The sequence below is a fragment of the Anticarsia gemmatalis genome, chromosome 13, assembly GCF_050436995.1.
Source record: "Anticarsia gemmatalis isolate Benzon Research Colony breed Stoneville strain chromosome 13, ilAntGemm2 primary, whole genome shotgun sequence".
NCBI classification, from domain to species: Eukaryota; Metazoa; Arthropoda; class Insecta; order Lepidoptera; family Erebidae; genus Anticarsia; species Anticarsia gemmatalis.
This window is the reverse complement of record NC_134757.1, coordinates 4,540,474-4,557,791: the sequence shown is the minus strand read 5'-3', so window position 1 is coordinate 4,557,791 and position 17,318 is coordinate 4,540,474. Positions and strand designations below refer to the sequence as shown.

General features: G+C 37.5%; 3 protein-coding genes across 3 annotated transcripts; 2 read left to right on the top strand and 1 right to left on the bottom strand.

The window, feature by feature from the left end:
• Window positions 1-1,148: 1,148 nt before the first annotated feature.
• LOC142977713 (uncharacterized) lies at window positions 1,149-3,718 on the top strand. The gene is made up of 3 exons (XM_076121787.1): window positions 1,149-1,370; window positions 1,708-1,928; window positions 2,013-3,718. The coding sequence occupies exons 2-3, from the start codon at window positions 1,716-1,718 to the stop codon at window positions 3,552-3,554; spliced, it is 1,755 nt and encodes a 584-aa protein (XP_075977902.1). The 5' UTR covers window positions 1,149-1,370; window positions 1,708-1,715; the 3' UTR covers window positions 3,555-3,718.
• Window positions 3,589-5,829, bottom strand: LOC142977714 (prostaglandin reductase 1-like). Its single transcript, XM_076121788.1, has 7 exons — window positions 5,718-5,829; window positions 5,360-5,529; window positions 5,161-5,260; window positions 4,617-4,805; window positions 4,415-4,533; window positions 4,045-4,311; window positions 3,589-3,890 (listed from the first exon to the last, which is right to left on the bottom strand). Exons 2-7 carry the CDS (start codon window positions 5,463-5,465, stop codon window positions 3,658-3,660), a joined length of 1,014 nt encoding a protein of 337 aa, XP_075977903.1. The 5' UTR covers window positions 5,466-5,529; window positions 5,718-5,829; the 3' UTR covers window positions 3,589-3,657.
• Window positions 5,830-6,791: 962 nt separating this feature from the next.
• LOC142977734 (ATP-dependent translocase ABCB1-like) lies at window positions 6,792-16,108 on the top strand. The gene is made up of 23 exons (XM_076121810.1): window positions 6,792-6,848; window positions 6,921-7,199; window positions 7,379-7,479; window positions 7,652-7,823; window positions 8,318-8,489; window positions 8,668-8,798; window positions 9,288-9,512; window positions 9,907-10,032; window positions 10,317-10,520; window positions 10,644-10,814; window positions 10,914-11,106; window positions 11,335-11,402; window positions 11,700-11,864; window positions 12,168-12,272; window positions 12,798-12,959; window positions 13,099-13,306; window positions 13,475-13,712; window positions 13,965-14,124; window positions 14,409-14,498; window positions 14,774-14,878; window positions 15,048-15,254; window positions 15,422-15,568; window positions 15,917-16,108. The coding sequence occupies exons 1-23, from the start codon at window positions 6,792-6,794 to the stop codon at window positions 16,106-16,108; spliced, it is 3,678 nt and encodes a 1,225-aa protein (XP_075977925.1).
• Window positions 16,109-17,318: the final 1,210 nt, after the last annotated feature.

The window sequence follows — 17,318 nt, the reverse complement described above, 5'->3', positions numbered from 1 at the left end:
GTTGTAAAAAAGGTAAGTACCTATATTTTACAAGATTTATACCAAAATATCCATTTATTAATTGCTTTCTTATCGCTCAGTTTAGGCACAGAATAAGTAATACATAACGTATATACGTAATACGAATAACAATGAATATTGCTATATAACCATTTGCTTCGTTGCAAAATTAAATAAGCAAGTAAATATCTATTTAAGTTTCCTTCTTGTTTTAAGAACTTAGGCCTTTTGTTGTTGTTTCTTGTTTTTAAGGAGCCAATAGTATCTTGAGGAGACAGACAAACTTTTAATATCTTTAAATATCAGACCTCCCAAATACTTATATATTTTTTTAAATGGGGGACTTAGGTGTACCCGTAATCCTGGAATCGCCCTGTAAATTCAATACACGTACAGACTTCTACCTGCTGACCTGCATACATTTTTAAGCAGGTAGGTAAATATATATCTCCTATATCATAATTGGCCTGAAATGTTCACTCATTTATTATTCCGTTTTAATGACTTGACAAAGTCAACTTTTTAACTAGTGACACGAAGACTACACCCACTAGCACGTAAAAATAAGTGATATTAATTCTTGGTTATTAGTCAAACAATGTTATTACTATTTTAGTGATTACCCACGTTTAATGCTTGTTTAATTGTACTGCCTAATTAGAGTCATTTGTTTTGTTAAGGAGACTTAAAAACAGTTTATTTTCTATGTATTCATTGTTTATATAGGTATTATTAATACTTCTAAGTAAATAAGAGATACATACAAGTCGTGTGATGAAGGGAGATTAATACACTACTACTATGTACTTATACTAAAGGACTCGTCAGTCGTCATTTATTCAATCAAATCAAATTTATTTATTTATCTCTCAGTGGCGAATACCAAATTATGTTTAAAATTCGCGCCTATATTTACGGTGTGACGCGAACAAGGCGATTGATTCTAGAGATGTGTCTAGTCAACACTAGTAGTCGACTATCAATAATTATGCAAAGTGCAACAACGTGAAATGTTTATCGTTAGTACCGATCAAGGCGATGAACTATTGACTGTAGAGCATTATTATGTTTTAATTAATATACAAATCAATATTTGCATATGCAACACAACATGAACAATGTCATTTTATAACATAGACAAACTGACAGAGACAATAAAAGTAAACGAAAGAAACTGACTGGAACTGTGATGCTATTGTTGTTTGATATTTTGATGCTTGTTTGTTGCAAACTGAATACTTTTTATTTAATTCATATTGTTCTGCATTGCTAGTTATATATTACTATTATAGACGTTAATGGATTACGCGGGAATCGGGATCATTTCATAAGAAATTATAGGCCACAGGTGTCAAGTCACCTAATTCCAGGTACCTTTTTATTTTTACTGCTTTTCTGTTTATTGTCACAATAATATTACTTAAATGTTTTAATTTTCACTTGGGCAGTATTTATCTATCATCATTGTTATTTAAATTGGGAATTCAGTATTCTGGTGTCCTACAATATTGACAACATTTTAGTAATCCCATGGAAATATATTCATGAATATTCTGGAGTTATTTAACAAGTTCATAATATATTATAGTTACAAATAAAGAGGACCTTTAAATTATATTTGAGTAGATATGTTTTGTGGTTATGTTTGAGAATTTTGTTGGTTATAGAATATAAACTTAATCTTGAATCCAAATAACTATTTTACAGGCACAACAATGGGAGGGTGTCGCTGCTCATACAAGACATGCACAACGAGGACGGATGGAGTCACACACATGTTTCATTATCCCGTATTTGACAAAGTTCGCTGTCATCAGTGGCTGACGAATGCACAGAAACTAGAGTTCCTGAATTTAAAAGTTTCTCAGTTAAAGAATAGAGTTATATGTCAACATCATTTTAGAGATGACAATTTTATGAATTTTCTGGTAACTATATTAAACATTATATCATTAAAATTTTACATGTATCATTTGGGATATACTCTATTTTTATTTAATTATTTGTTTTAGAAAGACAAGCTAACCTTTGATGCAGTGCCTACATTAGATGGACCTTATTGTGATACTAGTCAATGGACTACCAATGAATCAGTACAAGATGAAACAAAACTGTACAGTATATCACTTGATGATATTGAGAATGAATACTTAACATTCAATGACAAAAAGGCAAACTTCTCTGTGAAGTATGGAGATTTTTTGACCAATTGTGATTTGATGGATTTAGACTCAATGAACATTACTAATAATAATGAAGGTACACAAGTTACAACAAACAGCAGCTTATTGCAACAACAAAGTGATAAAACTGTGTATGATGATGTTAATAAGAGAAAAAATGGTAAGAGCCATGTTGTGAATAAAAATGTTCATACTAATAAAAAAAAACAGATAGTAGAAGATGAAAATGATAGGGTATATACTATTAATTTGGCTGAATTGCCAGTTGAAGTTGAAGGGGTCCAGACTACCTTGACAATTACAGATGAACAATTTCCTACTGAGCCACAAATTGCTCCTCCTAAAGCGGTCAACATAATAGAACCTTTGAAAAACAAACCAAAAGGACTTGTGAACAGTAAAAACAGTAAAAGTTTGTCCAAGGAGAAGAAAAAGATTATGATTTTAGATGAACAAAAGATATCGGAGCCCGTTACAGTGTCATATCCTGTTAAACTAGAACCTGTGTGTCCTTCTGCAATATTACCACTACCTAACAAGAGAAGAAACTTACGTAGCAGAGACATTAGTAACCAAAGCAGTCAACCTACTAACCCTGATCTTCTAGAAAATACTAATAATTTATCACAAGCTCCTAGTGATGAAGGGGAAATAATTAATTTTATGACTGTTGAATCTATCGAAAGAATAGATGATAAAACATTACCCCAGAAAACTAATAGTAAAGCCAGGAAAGCTAGTGTCAAGGTAAATCATGTGAATCCTGAAATAACATCTAATAGTTCTAACACTTCAAATATTGAGACTTTGAGAAAAGCAAATAATTCAATGTTAAAAAATAAAATACCTCCTAAAATAAATAAAGAGAGAATGGCTGTAATAGAAGAAAAAAGAAAATTCAACATGAAGTTGAGAGATATTATTGCATCTTGTTTAGATAAATTAGACAATGATGAACCTAAGGATTATGAGAGTGGTAAAATTAAATCTAGGATAGAAAGGAATATTGCGCAGAAAGTCAGCTCTTATCTTGCCGCTGACCCAGATGTACCTAGTTTTCATGATTACACAGTTGCCTATTTGGAAGCTAGAATGAAAAAAATGGAAGATATTCTGCTGCGTAAAATAGATCAAAATTCTCAAAGAATCATAGAATTAAAGCAGTCACTTGTGCCTATAGCAAATAAAAAAGTAGCACATACTCAAACTGCAGTGAATGAAGAAGTGCAGAAGAAGAACTTGTATCAGGAAATATCAAAATATTTAAGTCCTGAAGCAAATAGTTTACTGTATGAAGAGCTTTTTATAAACAAACACATTAAAAAGAATACGCAGTCTACACCCAATAAAAGGCGGAAGTATAGATCATGAATTGTGCTTCTAGTAATAAATAAGTTAAATGGCAGATTGTTTAATATTTTTATTATACATTGTGTTAGACAATATTATATCATAGGTTTGTTATTATATAATGTCATTTCACTTTAACCAAAGTTTTTCCTGTGTTTTCTCCCCTGAATAAACCTATAAACGCATCCACAGCGGTTTCAAAACCATCAGTAATGTGTTCCCTATACTGCAGTTTTCCTTCCTTCACCCATTTCAAGTTTTGGTTCACACCTTCAATTGTTCTATCAGCATAACGATTTACTAGAAAACCTTCAATTTTCAGTTGTTTGCTCACAATAAATGGCTGCAGAATAGTCGCTGAAACGAAAAACAATTTTCAGTAATAATTATTTGGAGAAGGCTAGTTCAGTAATCCAACGGGTCTTATATGCGCTCGCATTGGCCGTTCACAGGCTGCACTAACAGGGCTTCCGAAGTTAAAGCATAATTATGTGAGGTGTGGCTCATTTACCTTTTCGTTTTGCAGGATCAGTTTCATTGTAACTAGAAATAGCACCACAGACTGCTACTCTTCCGTACTGATTCATCTGTGACAGTACAGTACTACTTATTTCTCCTCCAACATTGTCGAAGTAGCAATCTACGCCGTTGGGTGCGTTTTCTTTAAGGAACTGTGCTAGATCCGTTGTTTTATAGTTGGCAGTACAATCGAAGCCAAGCTTATTGGTCAACCATTTGCATTTCTCATCACTGCCGGCAAATCCGATAACGCGACACCCTAGGAAAACAAAAGATTAGCTACCACTATTTGTGAATAATAATATGTTTGATGAATAATGTCGACGTAAGTAAGATCCACAAAACTAAACCTATCTACAAACCAAGTATTTTAGCGATCTGTCCAACATGAGAGCCCACAGCGCCAGCAGCCCCTGAGACCACAACTGTTTCACCTGGTTTCGGCTGACATATCTGTGTAAAGCCAAAGTAGGCCGTGTTCCTTAAATCATACATTATTTTCACATTAGATAATTCTACGTATAGGTTCTCGACAAGTAATACAAATGGATATGTTAAACTCACCCTACTCTACCGCATACTCCGAGTGCTAAAGACACCGGTAAATCTTCGAAATCAGGCAATTTGTACAAAAAAGGTTTTTGCATGCAAAACTTCTCATTTTCAGGTTTACTGATAGTGTGCGTTCTCCAACCAAAATGACCCATTACCCATGTTCCTTCAGGATATTCTGAATTTCTGCTTGCTATGATTCTAAAAGAACATTACTTATATGTATTGGTATATTATGTTATTATGGTTAGGTATTCAATAAGTGAGAGACTTAGGACAGTCCTTAGGTTCCAGCTGAACATTGGTATATCAAATATATCTTGCCCTAAATAAAGAAAAAGGGCACCCTTAAAAAAAGTCAATTTGGTCAAATATTATAATGGACCAAATATGCATACCAGTACCTACATACATAACAGGTCTTATGATTATTACTTTTAAATTATTTAAAACAGTGAACAGATTTGGAGCCTATAGTTGGTTACATCTTTTGTAACTTTTGTTTAGAGCCCAGGCCATACCAATAATTTATTATAAAATAATTAAAGTAACTTACTTAGCTACTTGACCACCAATCATATCACATGGGTATTTATTACCCAGCTTCATACGCTGGTACGGATCGATACTCATATATGCGGCTTCAGCTAAAAATTCTGTAGAAAGCAATTTATTTAAAATTAAGTTCAATATTTACTGGATGGCAGCACTGGCAATAGCTAATAATTTAAATAAGTAATAAAAAAAATACATACCATCTTCTTGTAGTTCAGGAAGGTTTTCTTCAACAATCATAAAATCGCTCTTTTTAGGTTCGCCTTCAAACGGATTTACAACAATATATTTTTTCGCCACTACCATGATTGTATGCTTATTGCTTATGTTTTGTATTTTTGCAAGTAATTGTGGACCACTCCAACTACGACTACAACAAAACGCAGTATTGCTCAATATAATTAATAAACTAAATGAGTAATTAAGCAAAAAATACGAAGGTATCTTAATGCTAGCCAACTTTTATACTTGTTTAACCTCTTGACAATAAAATAAAACCGGTTTTAGCTACTAAAAACTGTGATCAAAATAAAAAGCAATAATGAGTGTTCACTGTACCTCTATATAAGCGATAGTGAATATTATGGTAAAAAGTACTTGTTCATTGAATTTGCTATCTTATACCTTTTTTAAGAGTGTTATCATTATACACTTATCATTTTGTTACCTATCTGTATTTGTCCAACTGCAAATAGAGCGGGAAATTCAAATGACGCTTAGGTATTTCTATATCCAGTGTTTGGTATAATATTATGCTTTTTACCTTACTGTGCCTGGATATAATACCATGGTTTAATAAGAAATATATTTACATATTCAACACTCATGCTGCAGGATTAAAAAAAAAACGATCTCAGCCATTCTTCCATGTCAATCTTTCTTATAACCTTTCAAAATAAGCAAGTAAGTTACATACTCTTTCTTCGAATAAAAGTACTGTTAACTTAACTTACTCGTATAGTCCTATAATAGTTTTAATGAATACATGAACACTTCATATTATGAAGAAATGTTGGACATTGCGGCACATTAATGAGTCGGAGTTTAGGGACCGAAATAATTTATAGCCTTAAATTAATTTCTATGGTTCTGTGTCCATTGGATCGGCGTCACAGAAAATAATGTAGGTATATAAACAGACAGATCCTTCCCGTTCGTACTACGGTCCGTACCTGGTCCTTACTCTGATTCCGAAGACAGCTATGTTATGTCTTCGGAACCTTATGTTACCTCTTTGTAGGCGCCTTCATAATTATGTCAGTGTGACCATAGAGGAGCGCTGTAACGAAATTGGCTATGTGTTTTTGAGATTGAAAGTTGTCTGACTGAGGTAGAATCCAAGAATTTTATTGTTATTGAGCCTGACTTTTTTTGGGTGTCTCGAGAACCGAGGTAGGTCGAATGGGTACATGCTTGAAATATGCATAATAACCTAGTAATCTTCGAGAACTGACTTCTCTGAAGGCCTGTCGTTTCATTACTTTTGCATTAACCAGTAGCATCCTATATATTAAAAGAACTTTACGTAGTTAGTTTAATAAAAACTTATTTACCTGTTTTCAGTAAGGGCAGATTATTACTAGATATAAATTTACTAAAAGGCGGTCTGATCTTTATAATTTAATTTAAAAAATGCCAAAGACAGAAAAAGGAGAAACTACCGCTCCAAGTATATCGTTCTTCACATTGGTACTGTATCATTGCATTGTGAGACATTTTCATCTCGTTTAAAAAGGTGCTTATTGTTGAATTTATTTTCAGTTCAGATTCACATCAATTTGTGACAAAATCTTCATCGTTGTGTCCGTGTTGGCTTCAGTAATCGCTGGTATAACATACCCTTTCGCAATAGTCACGTTGGCTCAAGTTTTTCAAGACATGATTTCATATCAATTGTCGAAGTATCAGGGTAAACATGATGATGCCGCGTTTCTAAGAAAAATATATTATTTTGGAATAAAATACAGCAGTGTTGGCGTACTGTTGCTCGTGACTGGATATATAGCTACTGCTCTTATGAATCTTACAGCGATAAATCAGGTGGGAAGGTATTTGAATATGTAAAAAAGAAATGTGTGGAAAGAAGAATAGCGTGTGCAAGGAACGGGAATGCGTAAAAGGGAAATAGTTTATATCATAACTAGTCTGATCCAAAATTTCACTAATAATAACTTTAGGTAATCTAATTTGAAAAAACGTTTGTAATGAATCTGTTTCAGATATTCAAATTAAGACAGGAATATTTAAAAGCCGTCTTAAATCAAGACTTCGCGTATTTTGATCTTCACCTAACCACGGATTTTGCATCCAAGATGGCTGAGTATATATAAACATGTTAATTTAAATGGACTATGTAGGAAATTAATTATTACTAATGAAGAGGAATTAATAAAGGAATGTGTTAGAGCATACCCTTTCATGCAACTAATATCTGCTGCATATCGTAAGTAGTATTGGTTCGCGGTCAGCTATATCTGATTTTCTTATTCTAGTGACGTGACTAAATTAGAAGAAGGTATAGGTGAGAAGGTGTCGACGTTAGTGTTCAGCACAACGGTGGCTATTAGTTGTATAACCATGGCTCTCCTCAAGGGGTGGAAGTTGGCTCTGTTGTGTCTTATTACACTCCCTGTCACCCTCAGTCTCGTCGGATTGACCGGACTAGTTAGTATGTTTCATTTTATTACAAGCTCTAGTTTAGAACCTTGAAACATTTCTTTTTTCGAGCGCACTGCTTAGTTTAGACTTTATGGTGATAGTGATGTAAAACGTTTCGGTCAGCCTGCGACCACGCCGAGTGCAACCTGCGCCGAAACGTTATATTAGGCATTTTAAGGTAAAATGCGTGTTCGCGTTAATTCCCGTATCCTTTTATATATATTAATCATGCAACGCGAGAGTTTAAAAGTTATGATAGTGATGTAAATCGTTAATAGTGCAAAATCACAAAATTACTGATAAACTTTTAAAAAATTAAACCCCTTTTGCGGTTAGACTCATTTCATATGGCGAGTTTACACGTTACTTATATAAATTTCGAGCTTCTTTTAATATTTCTAATAGGAACTCATACACGCATTTTGTCCGCTCTTTAATTCTAATCCATACTATTTTTTTTATCAATATAACGAATAGTTACCCTACCTTGTCATGAACAGATAGCTGATCGTCTGTACAAGAAGGAAGCAATACAAAATGGTCTTGCCAGTGCCATAGCACAAGAAGTACTGAGCTCTATTCGTACTGTGTACGCTTTTAACGGACAACGACGAGAGCTGGAGAGGTATCGGCGCTGTCTCTCTGAAGCCAGGAGGATATTTATTAAAAAAGGTGATGGTGTAGGTACCCTGTTTTATATCAGGTGCCAATATCTATCATCCACTCTAACTCTAAACTCCAAACTAAACTCTAACTTTGTCATTTGTTACGTATTCTTCTCAGCAGAATTTTGTGAAGGGAGGAAAAGCTACCACCCATTTAGCAGCTGTTAACTGTTTTGCCTTTACAGAAATATACTCGGGGATATCAATGTGTCTTCTGCTATTCTGCGTGTTTTGTTCTTACGCATTGTCATTTTATTTCGGAGTATATCTGATGATAAATGATCCACAGAATTATAACGCTGATGTTATGTTTTCGGTAAGTGCTTAAAATAATAAAAGTAACTAGGAAAGTACTGCTCTGCTGCATTAGAACAGACACCGACAAATGGAGGCAGATTATACCTGGTGCAATAATTCAATACAATTTTAATTAAAGTTGACGTAATTTACATGATACACTAGCAGCGCCGTAAGTCTCAGTTATGCAGGGATGTACCTATATGAATATTTGAAAAGAAAATCACTGCTTAAAGGAAGTATTAACCATCTGAATCGTTCGACTGCCTCCGTGGCGCAGTGGTTTAGGTCGCCACGCCGATACCACTGCGTCGGGAGGTCGTGGGTTCGACTCCCACACGGAGCAATTATTTGTGCGATCCACAAATAATTGTTTCGGGTCTGGTTGTGCTTTGTGTCCGTTGTTTGTATGTTTGTAGTCCCCGTGGCACAAGAGCAATTCTTAGTGCGGGAGTAGTCTTTAAAAAAAAGAAAAAAAGAAAGAATCTAAAGTGTTTTGAAATGGCAGGTATTTATTGGAGTAATGGCGGCTCTGGGGTCGTTCAGCTCGGTCGGTCCCCTCGTTCAAGTGATGGGCGTGGCTCGCGGCGCTGGAGCACAAATATACCGTGTGTTAGATAACGTGCCCACTATCAACCCTCTACTGGATCGTGGGTTGAAACCGCCAACAATTGCAGGCAGAGTTGAATTCAAGAATGTACACTTCAGCTATCCTTCTCGACCTGATGTTCCTGTTAGTACCTTAATCTTTGTTTTCATGCTCTTTTTTGTTTTTTTTTATCTAGCCTGTTTCTTTATCCCACTGCTGAGCAAAGGCGTCTCCCCTAGACTTCCAGTCCCCTCGGACGCTTCCTGCTTACGGCCAATCGTCCAGGAACGCGTCCAAGTCGTCCCGCCATCTCCGTTTGCGCCTTCCTCGTTGTACTCCTTACCTAACGTTTATTATTTGAGAAATATGTGAGCACTGAGCTACCTACTGTTTTTTACGCAAAGAAGTATTCGCGAAAGTACATATAGTTATGTCTCGTTGTCATGGCTTTAATATGATTGAATCACTTTAATTTTGTATCCTCCTGGCTGCAGCTAACTTTTCATTTCGTACTTTACTTCACCAATTAAAATTTTAGGTGATAAAAGGAATAAATCTTACTATAAACCCTGGAGATATAGTAGCGATAGTGGGACACTCCGGCAGCGGCAAGTCCACCGTCATAACTCTCATATCGAGATACTATGATGTTTCCAGCGGCAGTGTAAGTTATTTAATTTTTACCATCAAATGTTTGTTAGTGTCTGATGCAAAATACTTTAGAGACATTTGCTCATAAATTACGTTCTTGGTAAGTTGGCGTTTAAATTGTAATATCTACATTTATGTCTTCGCTTTTTTGTTGCTTTTGGTCTCCAAACATACAAGTATAACATACAAGTGGACAGACTTTTTGATATGACCTGAGGACCTGAGACCTGATGAGGTGTCTATTGAGTGCTTCAATACTAAAAAACAGTTTCAGCAACAATAATATCACTGTATCAGGTATATCTAGACGGTACAGACGTCCGTGAGCTGTCGGTGGCGTGGTTGCGATCACAGATGGGGCACGTGCGTCAGGAGCCGGTGCTCTTTAACACCACTGTGCGAGAAAACATACGCTTTGGGAAGGAAGACGCTACCAACGATGAAATAGAAACTGCTGCTAAACAAGCTAACGCTCATAAGTTTATTGTGAAGCTTCCAAAGGTATCAAGATTAGTTACTATTTTATAATGCGCGAACTTAAAGCTAGTTGGGTTGGTCTCATAGCACAATGGAAAAAGCTCACCTACCTTAACTCGTTTAAAATAAATGTGTTGTACCGGCTAGGGCTATGAAACTACAGTGGGTGAGCGTGGAACGTCAATGTCCGGTGGTCAGAAACAGCGTATCGCTATCGCCCGTGCTCTGGTGCGTCAGCCTCGTCTCCTACTTCTCGATGAAGCCACTTCCGCGCTCGACACCGCTTCCGAAGCGAAAGTGCGGAAAGCTTTAGATAAGGTGACTGCATTCATATTCGTAAGCAATCAATCTAATGAACCAATATCATCCGTTTTAACTTGAAATTGTGTTAAATCCAGTTTTTTGGTTTAATACCAGGCTGCGATGGGTCGCACCACGATAATAGTGGCGCATCGTCTGTCGACTATTCGTCACGCGACTGTCATACACGTGATGAAAGATGGCGAGGTGGTGGAGTCGGGCACCCACGACGAGCTCATAGAGAAACGTGGCCTTTATCACGACATGGTGGGCTTGCAACAACCAATTGAGACGGCAGAAACGAAAGATGGTAAAATTTCGAGGCTCAAACCAGGTTGAAAGGACGTAAGACTAGAAAAAGACGCGGTTGTGATAAATAAACTACGTAATTTGTGCTCCTTCCTCTCTTCATACAAATTGTTTGGCTGCACGTTCTTTTCTTACCCCTGTACCATTTGGTTCATGTCTGGCTTTTCAGTTTTTCATTAAATGATTGCCGTTTGTGCGTCCATGGTTTTAATGTGTTTGTCTCTGACAGATAATTTGTCGATTCGAGAGGAATCTAAAGAGTCACAATTTGATGCGGAGAATGAAGATCAAACAAGTGTAAATATTTCCTAAATATTTATTTTTCCTACTGTTTTAGTATGTGTATCTGTAGATACCTATTTTTTAAATTTAAGTTCACAGATTTATGGCATAATAGCCCCCGGTTTCTGAGATAGATTAAGCGGTAGTTTATTTATTCAATAGCGTTTAAACTCGTGTAAAAATAATGCTATTGAATAGATAAACTACCGCTAAATGTACTCAGAAATCGGGGGTCAGCGCGTTACATAAATTACCTTAAACAAAATAATAGTTCGTACTAACCAAGCATTGATATTAGTTATTGTTCGTCAGAAGTTACACGAGGAGAGTGAAGAAAAAGTGCCAAAACTATCATACTGGAGCGTGTTAGCATTGAAGGCAAAGGACTGGAAATGGATGGTGCTGGGCATATTGTTCTCTATCGTCAACGGCTTCTCAATGCCGTTGTTCATTGTTGCTTTTGGCGATTTGTTCAAAGTGCGTTAATTTTGAGTGAGGCTTGGTACACACATATCGGTTCGGATATTTTTTAGATGATGTTCAGGGGAAAACGCCTGAGTATTTAAACCGAATTATTGCGATCGGACTCGAAATAACTACCCGATCGGCACAAGCCGAACAATTAGTGCAGTAATTGCCTCGAGTCGGTTTTGTTGTTCAATGAAAATTGCCAAACCGTACTTGCCGAATCGAATATGTGTGTAGCAAGTCTAAACTGACTATTCATAAAATTTCATTGTGATATATCAATTGTTAATTGTATATTTTTAATTATTAAAGGCAATGTCAGATCCTAACCCTAGTTATGTGATGGCAAAAGTGGAGGAAGTGTCTCTGTTCTGCATGATGATTGGTATTGTAATAGGATTATCTAATTTGATTGAGGTAAGTAATCTTTTTTATTATAACTTAAACTTTGCAGTGAGCTGCAAACCTGGGAACCGTTATTATGTTTGTGTATAAAAAAAATATTTGCAATTTTACCACGCCATATCCGAAAGTAACTAGTTAATTGTCCCGTTAATTTACAGATTTGTTTTCAAAGTCATCAGTAAAAGGATTGGTTGTCATGTGATTATTTATTCCACTCAGTTGCTCTCTATCTCTCATCATCATCTCAATTCATCCATCGCTTCTATTGTATCTTAGAATATATTTTAAGCAACGGTAGTCGAGCGTTCGTCACCTCCAGATTTTCTAGCACATGATTAATAATGGGCCGTAGCGTGATGTTATATAGCCTATAGCCTTCCTCGATCAATAGACTATCTACCACTGAAAGAATTTTTCAAATCAGACCAGTAGTTCCTGAGATAAGCACGTCAAACAAACAAATAAACAATCAAAGAAACAAATTTTTCAGCTTTATAATATTAGTATAGATTTAATGATATTGTTGTACTCTGTAAGATACTTTCGTTCGGCGTGTCTGGCGCGCACATGACGGAGGACTTGCGCGGCCGCATGTTTGAACACTTGCTCAGACAGCAGGTGTCGTACTTCGATGAGAAAGCTAACTCCGTCGGGGCACTGTGCACCAGGCTCTCTGCCGAGACCTCGCAGGCGCAAAGAGTAAGTGGATTTTACACCTACATTTTTTTCAAATATAAATATAAAGTAGTAGTTGAAAATCTATCATTTCCTCCATTTTGTGCGCAGGAGAAAAATTGTCTCCTTTTGTCATGTTAGTGTAAGTAATGTACGTTTTCAGGCAACAGGTCAGCGCTTGGGACTGTGTTTTCAAGGCATCGGGTCGGTGGGGCTGGCGCTAGTGCTGGCGATGTGGTTCGAGTGGCGAGTCGGGCTGGTCGCCCTCGCCTTCGTGCCTCTCGCTATGGTAGTTTTCTACTACCAGTCTAAAGCGGCTATCAAGGAATCGTTCTCAAACGCAAAGGCTTTAGAAGACGGTACTAAGGTAGGTTTACGATGTGGTATCATCATTTTGCATAATAACTGTTCGTGACCTAGGAGAAAATACTTCGCCAACTTACCTTATAAGCTAGCTTTCAAGGTAATCGTTTATGGTGAGGATAGGAGCGCTAATCGTTTTCGAGTGCATGAAGTGAAGCCTGCGGTGTCGCAGATAGCGCTGGAGGCGGTGAGCAACGTGCGCACGGTGGCGGCGCTGGGGCGCGAGCGCGGCGCGCTGCGGGACTACGCGCGCGCGCTGGCGCCGGCGCTGGGCGCGGCGCGGCGCGGGGCGCACGTGCGCGGCCTCGTCGCCGGCCTCTCGCGCTCCATGTTCAACTTCATGAACACGGCCGCCATATCCTACGGCGGACACCTCATCGTCTCCGAGTCCATCGACTACCACGCCATCTTGATGTAACTATCGCCTTTTTGTACGTGTATCCCTCGAACAATATGCGAAACGGGCGTTCCGTCTGCGGACTGTATGTAGGTCGACGTTGAATACGAGAACGTTGAAAAACTAGGACGGGACTGAGAAATTCGAAGTGACACGTTTGTAGGTGCTACACGAGCATGCCGTGAGGCGAATATTCAAAAAAATATTTCAGTCGATACGAATACCTGCAAAAACATTGCCTTAACTAATCTACTGTTGCACTGACTTAGCACGACGCAGTCGCTGCAACTGGCTTCAATACAAGCGCAGAACGCATTCATGTTCGTTCCGGACATCCAGAGGGGAGTGGCCGCGGCGTCCAGGATCATGGCTCTACTCAATAGCAAACCTACCATATATGATCCCGCATCGCCAGCAGTTACACCATTTGTTAGAACTTTTTTTATATTAATTTTACTTACAAATTAAAACCTTCCAGGAAAAGTAGTCAAATAACAAGGACGCTCTTAAGATTGCTTCTGTCTATTTGTATTCCTAAATTTTTGTTAGTGCTTCTAATCTTAGGCTGTGCTGTGCTATTAATTTGTAGTTACGTTAAAACTGTTATTAATATTCCTTTCCTTCTGTTGTATATTCTTCCGTTAAAAAGGAAATTATCCTTTAAAAAAGTTTTTAGCCAAATAAACATATATGATTATAAGTACTTTATATAGGTGGCCAAGGGAGAAGCAAGTCTCAAAGATGTGATGTTCACTTATCCTACAAGACCTGGTACACAAATACTACGTGGTATAGACCTACAGGTATACTTGCAACTTTTAAAGGAACCTTTTTCTCATACTCATGTCCATGTTAGGGGATCCAGATCCAGATTATCACGCAAAAACGCAATAGCATTCTTTCGAAGTTGATCAGTTACTACTTACTAGACATCATATTTTGCACTCCAATTTTATGATAATATCATACAGGAATTTATTTCTTGCCTGGTGTAAAATAGCACATAATATTACGCTGAAACCATCTAATGTTGTGCCCATGTTTTTGTATATATTTTGTGCAATCCATTACTTTGTAGATAGAAAGCGGTAAAACTATTGCTCTAGTTGGGGCCAGCGGCTGTGGTAAGAGCACTGTGATTCAGCTCCTACAGAGGTTCTACGACGCCGATGCTGGAACAGTCGTTAGTAATTTTATAGGTATTATTTAATTTACAAACTTATCATTTGTAATATCAAACAACGAGATTCATTAAATACTTATTCAATAACATAAAATAAATGTTTAATAACGATTAATAGGTAAAGTACCTCATAATAATTATAATAAACCCGAATGTTTTTGTATGTCAGAACCTGGATGGAATACCGTTACCTAATTTATTACTGTCGGAAGCGCGCGGTGCGTTCGGACTTGTGTCTCAGGAGCCGACGTTGTTCGACTATAGTATCGAAGATAATATCAAGTATGGCGACAACTCGCGCTCGCCCTCTCACCAAGAGGTCGTGGAAGCTGCCAAACAAGCAAACATACACGATTTTATTGTCTCCTTACCCCTGGTAAATACTCTATTCTCACATTTTACCATAAACTTCATTATCACCGTTAGTTATTAACGTTAGTGGTTGCTCGTAGAGTAATATCTGCCGAAAAGTAGCCATTTTGTTGCTGAATTGCTCTATATTTTCTGTTTTACGTTGCTCATATTGCTGTATCCTCAACACAGGGGTACGACACAAACATTGGTGCGAAGGGTACGCAGTTATCAGGCGGACAGAAGCAGCGGATTGCGATTGCCAGGGCACTAATACGACAACCTAAGATACTCTTGCTAGACGAAGCGACCAGTGCTTTGGACACCGAGAGTGAAAAGGTGAGTATACGGAATGAGTCAAATTTGTAGCGTGGACGTCACTTAATTAGCCAGCTTAATTAACCTAGGAAACTTAAGTGTTCGGGTGTTCATCTTTGTTAGTGGAAGAAATGCTTATAAAGCCTTGTACGGACTAAGCGTTAAAGACTACGCGTATATTTGGACAATATGTCAGTACATGGCTTCAGATAATAATTGTTAATTAATGCGATGAGGCATTAACAATTTTGGCAATTTGTATCGCATAGAACATTCCGAAAACGCGATTCAGCGTCTATCTTTACTATAATAGTCGGGTACCATAGATGGCGTTTATTGGGCATAGTTGTCACGGTGGTGGTGGTGCAGGTGGTGCAGGCGGCGCTGGACGCGGCGAGCACGTCGCGCACGTGCGTCAGCATCGCGCACCGCCTCAGCACCGTGCGGCACGCGGACCTCGTGTGCGTGCTGCGCGGCGGCGTCGTGGCCGAGGCCGGCACTCATCAAGAACTCATCGACCGCAAGGGACTCTACTACCAATTGCATGCCAACGCACAATAAATTTAATACATCTGTTTCAACATGTCGAGATAAATTGTACCTATTCACCGTTTTGGTAAAATTACGATCAATCATGTAAAATATAATATATTAAAAATTATTCTAACTTGCATTATGGTTTTCTATTTAACTTAAATACACAATGTTTGAATTATTTATATTGATAGATATAAAGTAAGCACCCACGTTGTTACTCCCTGCTATCAAAAATATAGTAAACGGTGGCTATACACTACTTAATGTAGATCAGTAACTATCGCATTACTGAAATAATAGTGTCTGAGACTTAGACACCTAGCTAGATAGGTATTGACATAATATACATGATGTACATGTATATTATGTCAATATGTGGTAAGTAAATAACGGTAAATAAAACATTGGGTTCTCATGTGGAAACTTTATTCCATGACACGTGCGTACATGTTTACTGACGCTCGCTCAGAAATTACCTGTAACAAATAATATTTAATCAAACATATTGAATAGTTATCCCTATAGTGATCTCTATATGATTACTAATGCAGAGTTAAGGGTTTCATATTATTATGATGATGTTTAGGCTTATGTTATCACTACTGATTGGTAAATAAAGGTTAATGTTCATTATTTTTGAAGCAGCTTCAAAAATAATGAACGAGCGAAAACTCGTGTTCTTTGTTGTTGTGCGTTGTTAACTAGTACTTCGGTCGTACGAAATGTTTTGTGAATAAGCTTGATATTTAAAACATAAACACACACAAGTACAGACACATATTAACGGTAACTGTGGCTTAAATTGTCAAGTATTAAGTATGAACTTAATTAACCCTGCGCTTCGTCTGCACTATGAGGGCTCACAGTATTTGTGAGTATTACTGAGAATGGATGTTCAATCAATTAATCAATCAAATCATTTATTCATATAGGTCAAATATTGACACTTATGATAGTCGTTACAATTACTGAATCTACCACTAGCTCGGAAAGGGGGTAGAGCCTTATGAGAAGAGCTAGCAAGAAACTCTCGGCCATTCTTTTTAATCAAAATCTTAGTCTATGTACTTACGGTGTAGGAGCAGCCATGGCAACGGCTGTCAGCTGGGAGACGATGCTTCCAGCGGCGACGTTGCCGTAGTAGGCCTGAGCGGCTGCGGCCGTGGACCCTGCCAGGATACCACCGCTGCTGAAGCCGAGCATTGGAGCCACGGCAGGCGCCAACAGCCCACCC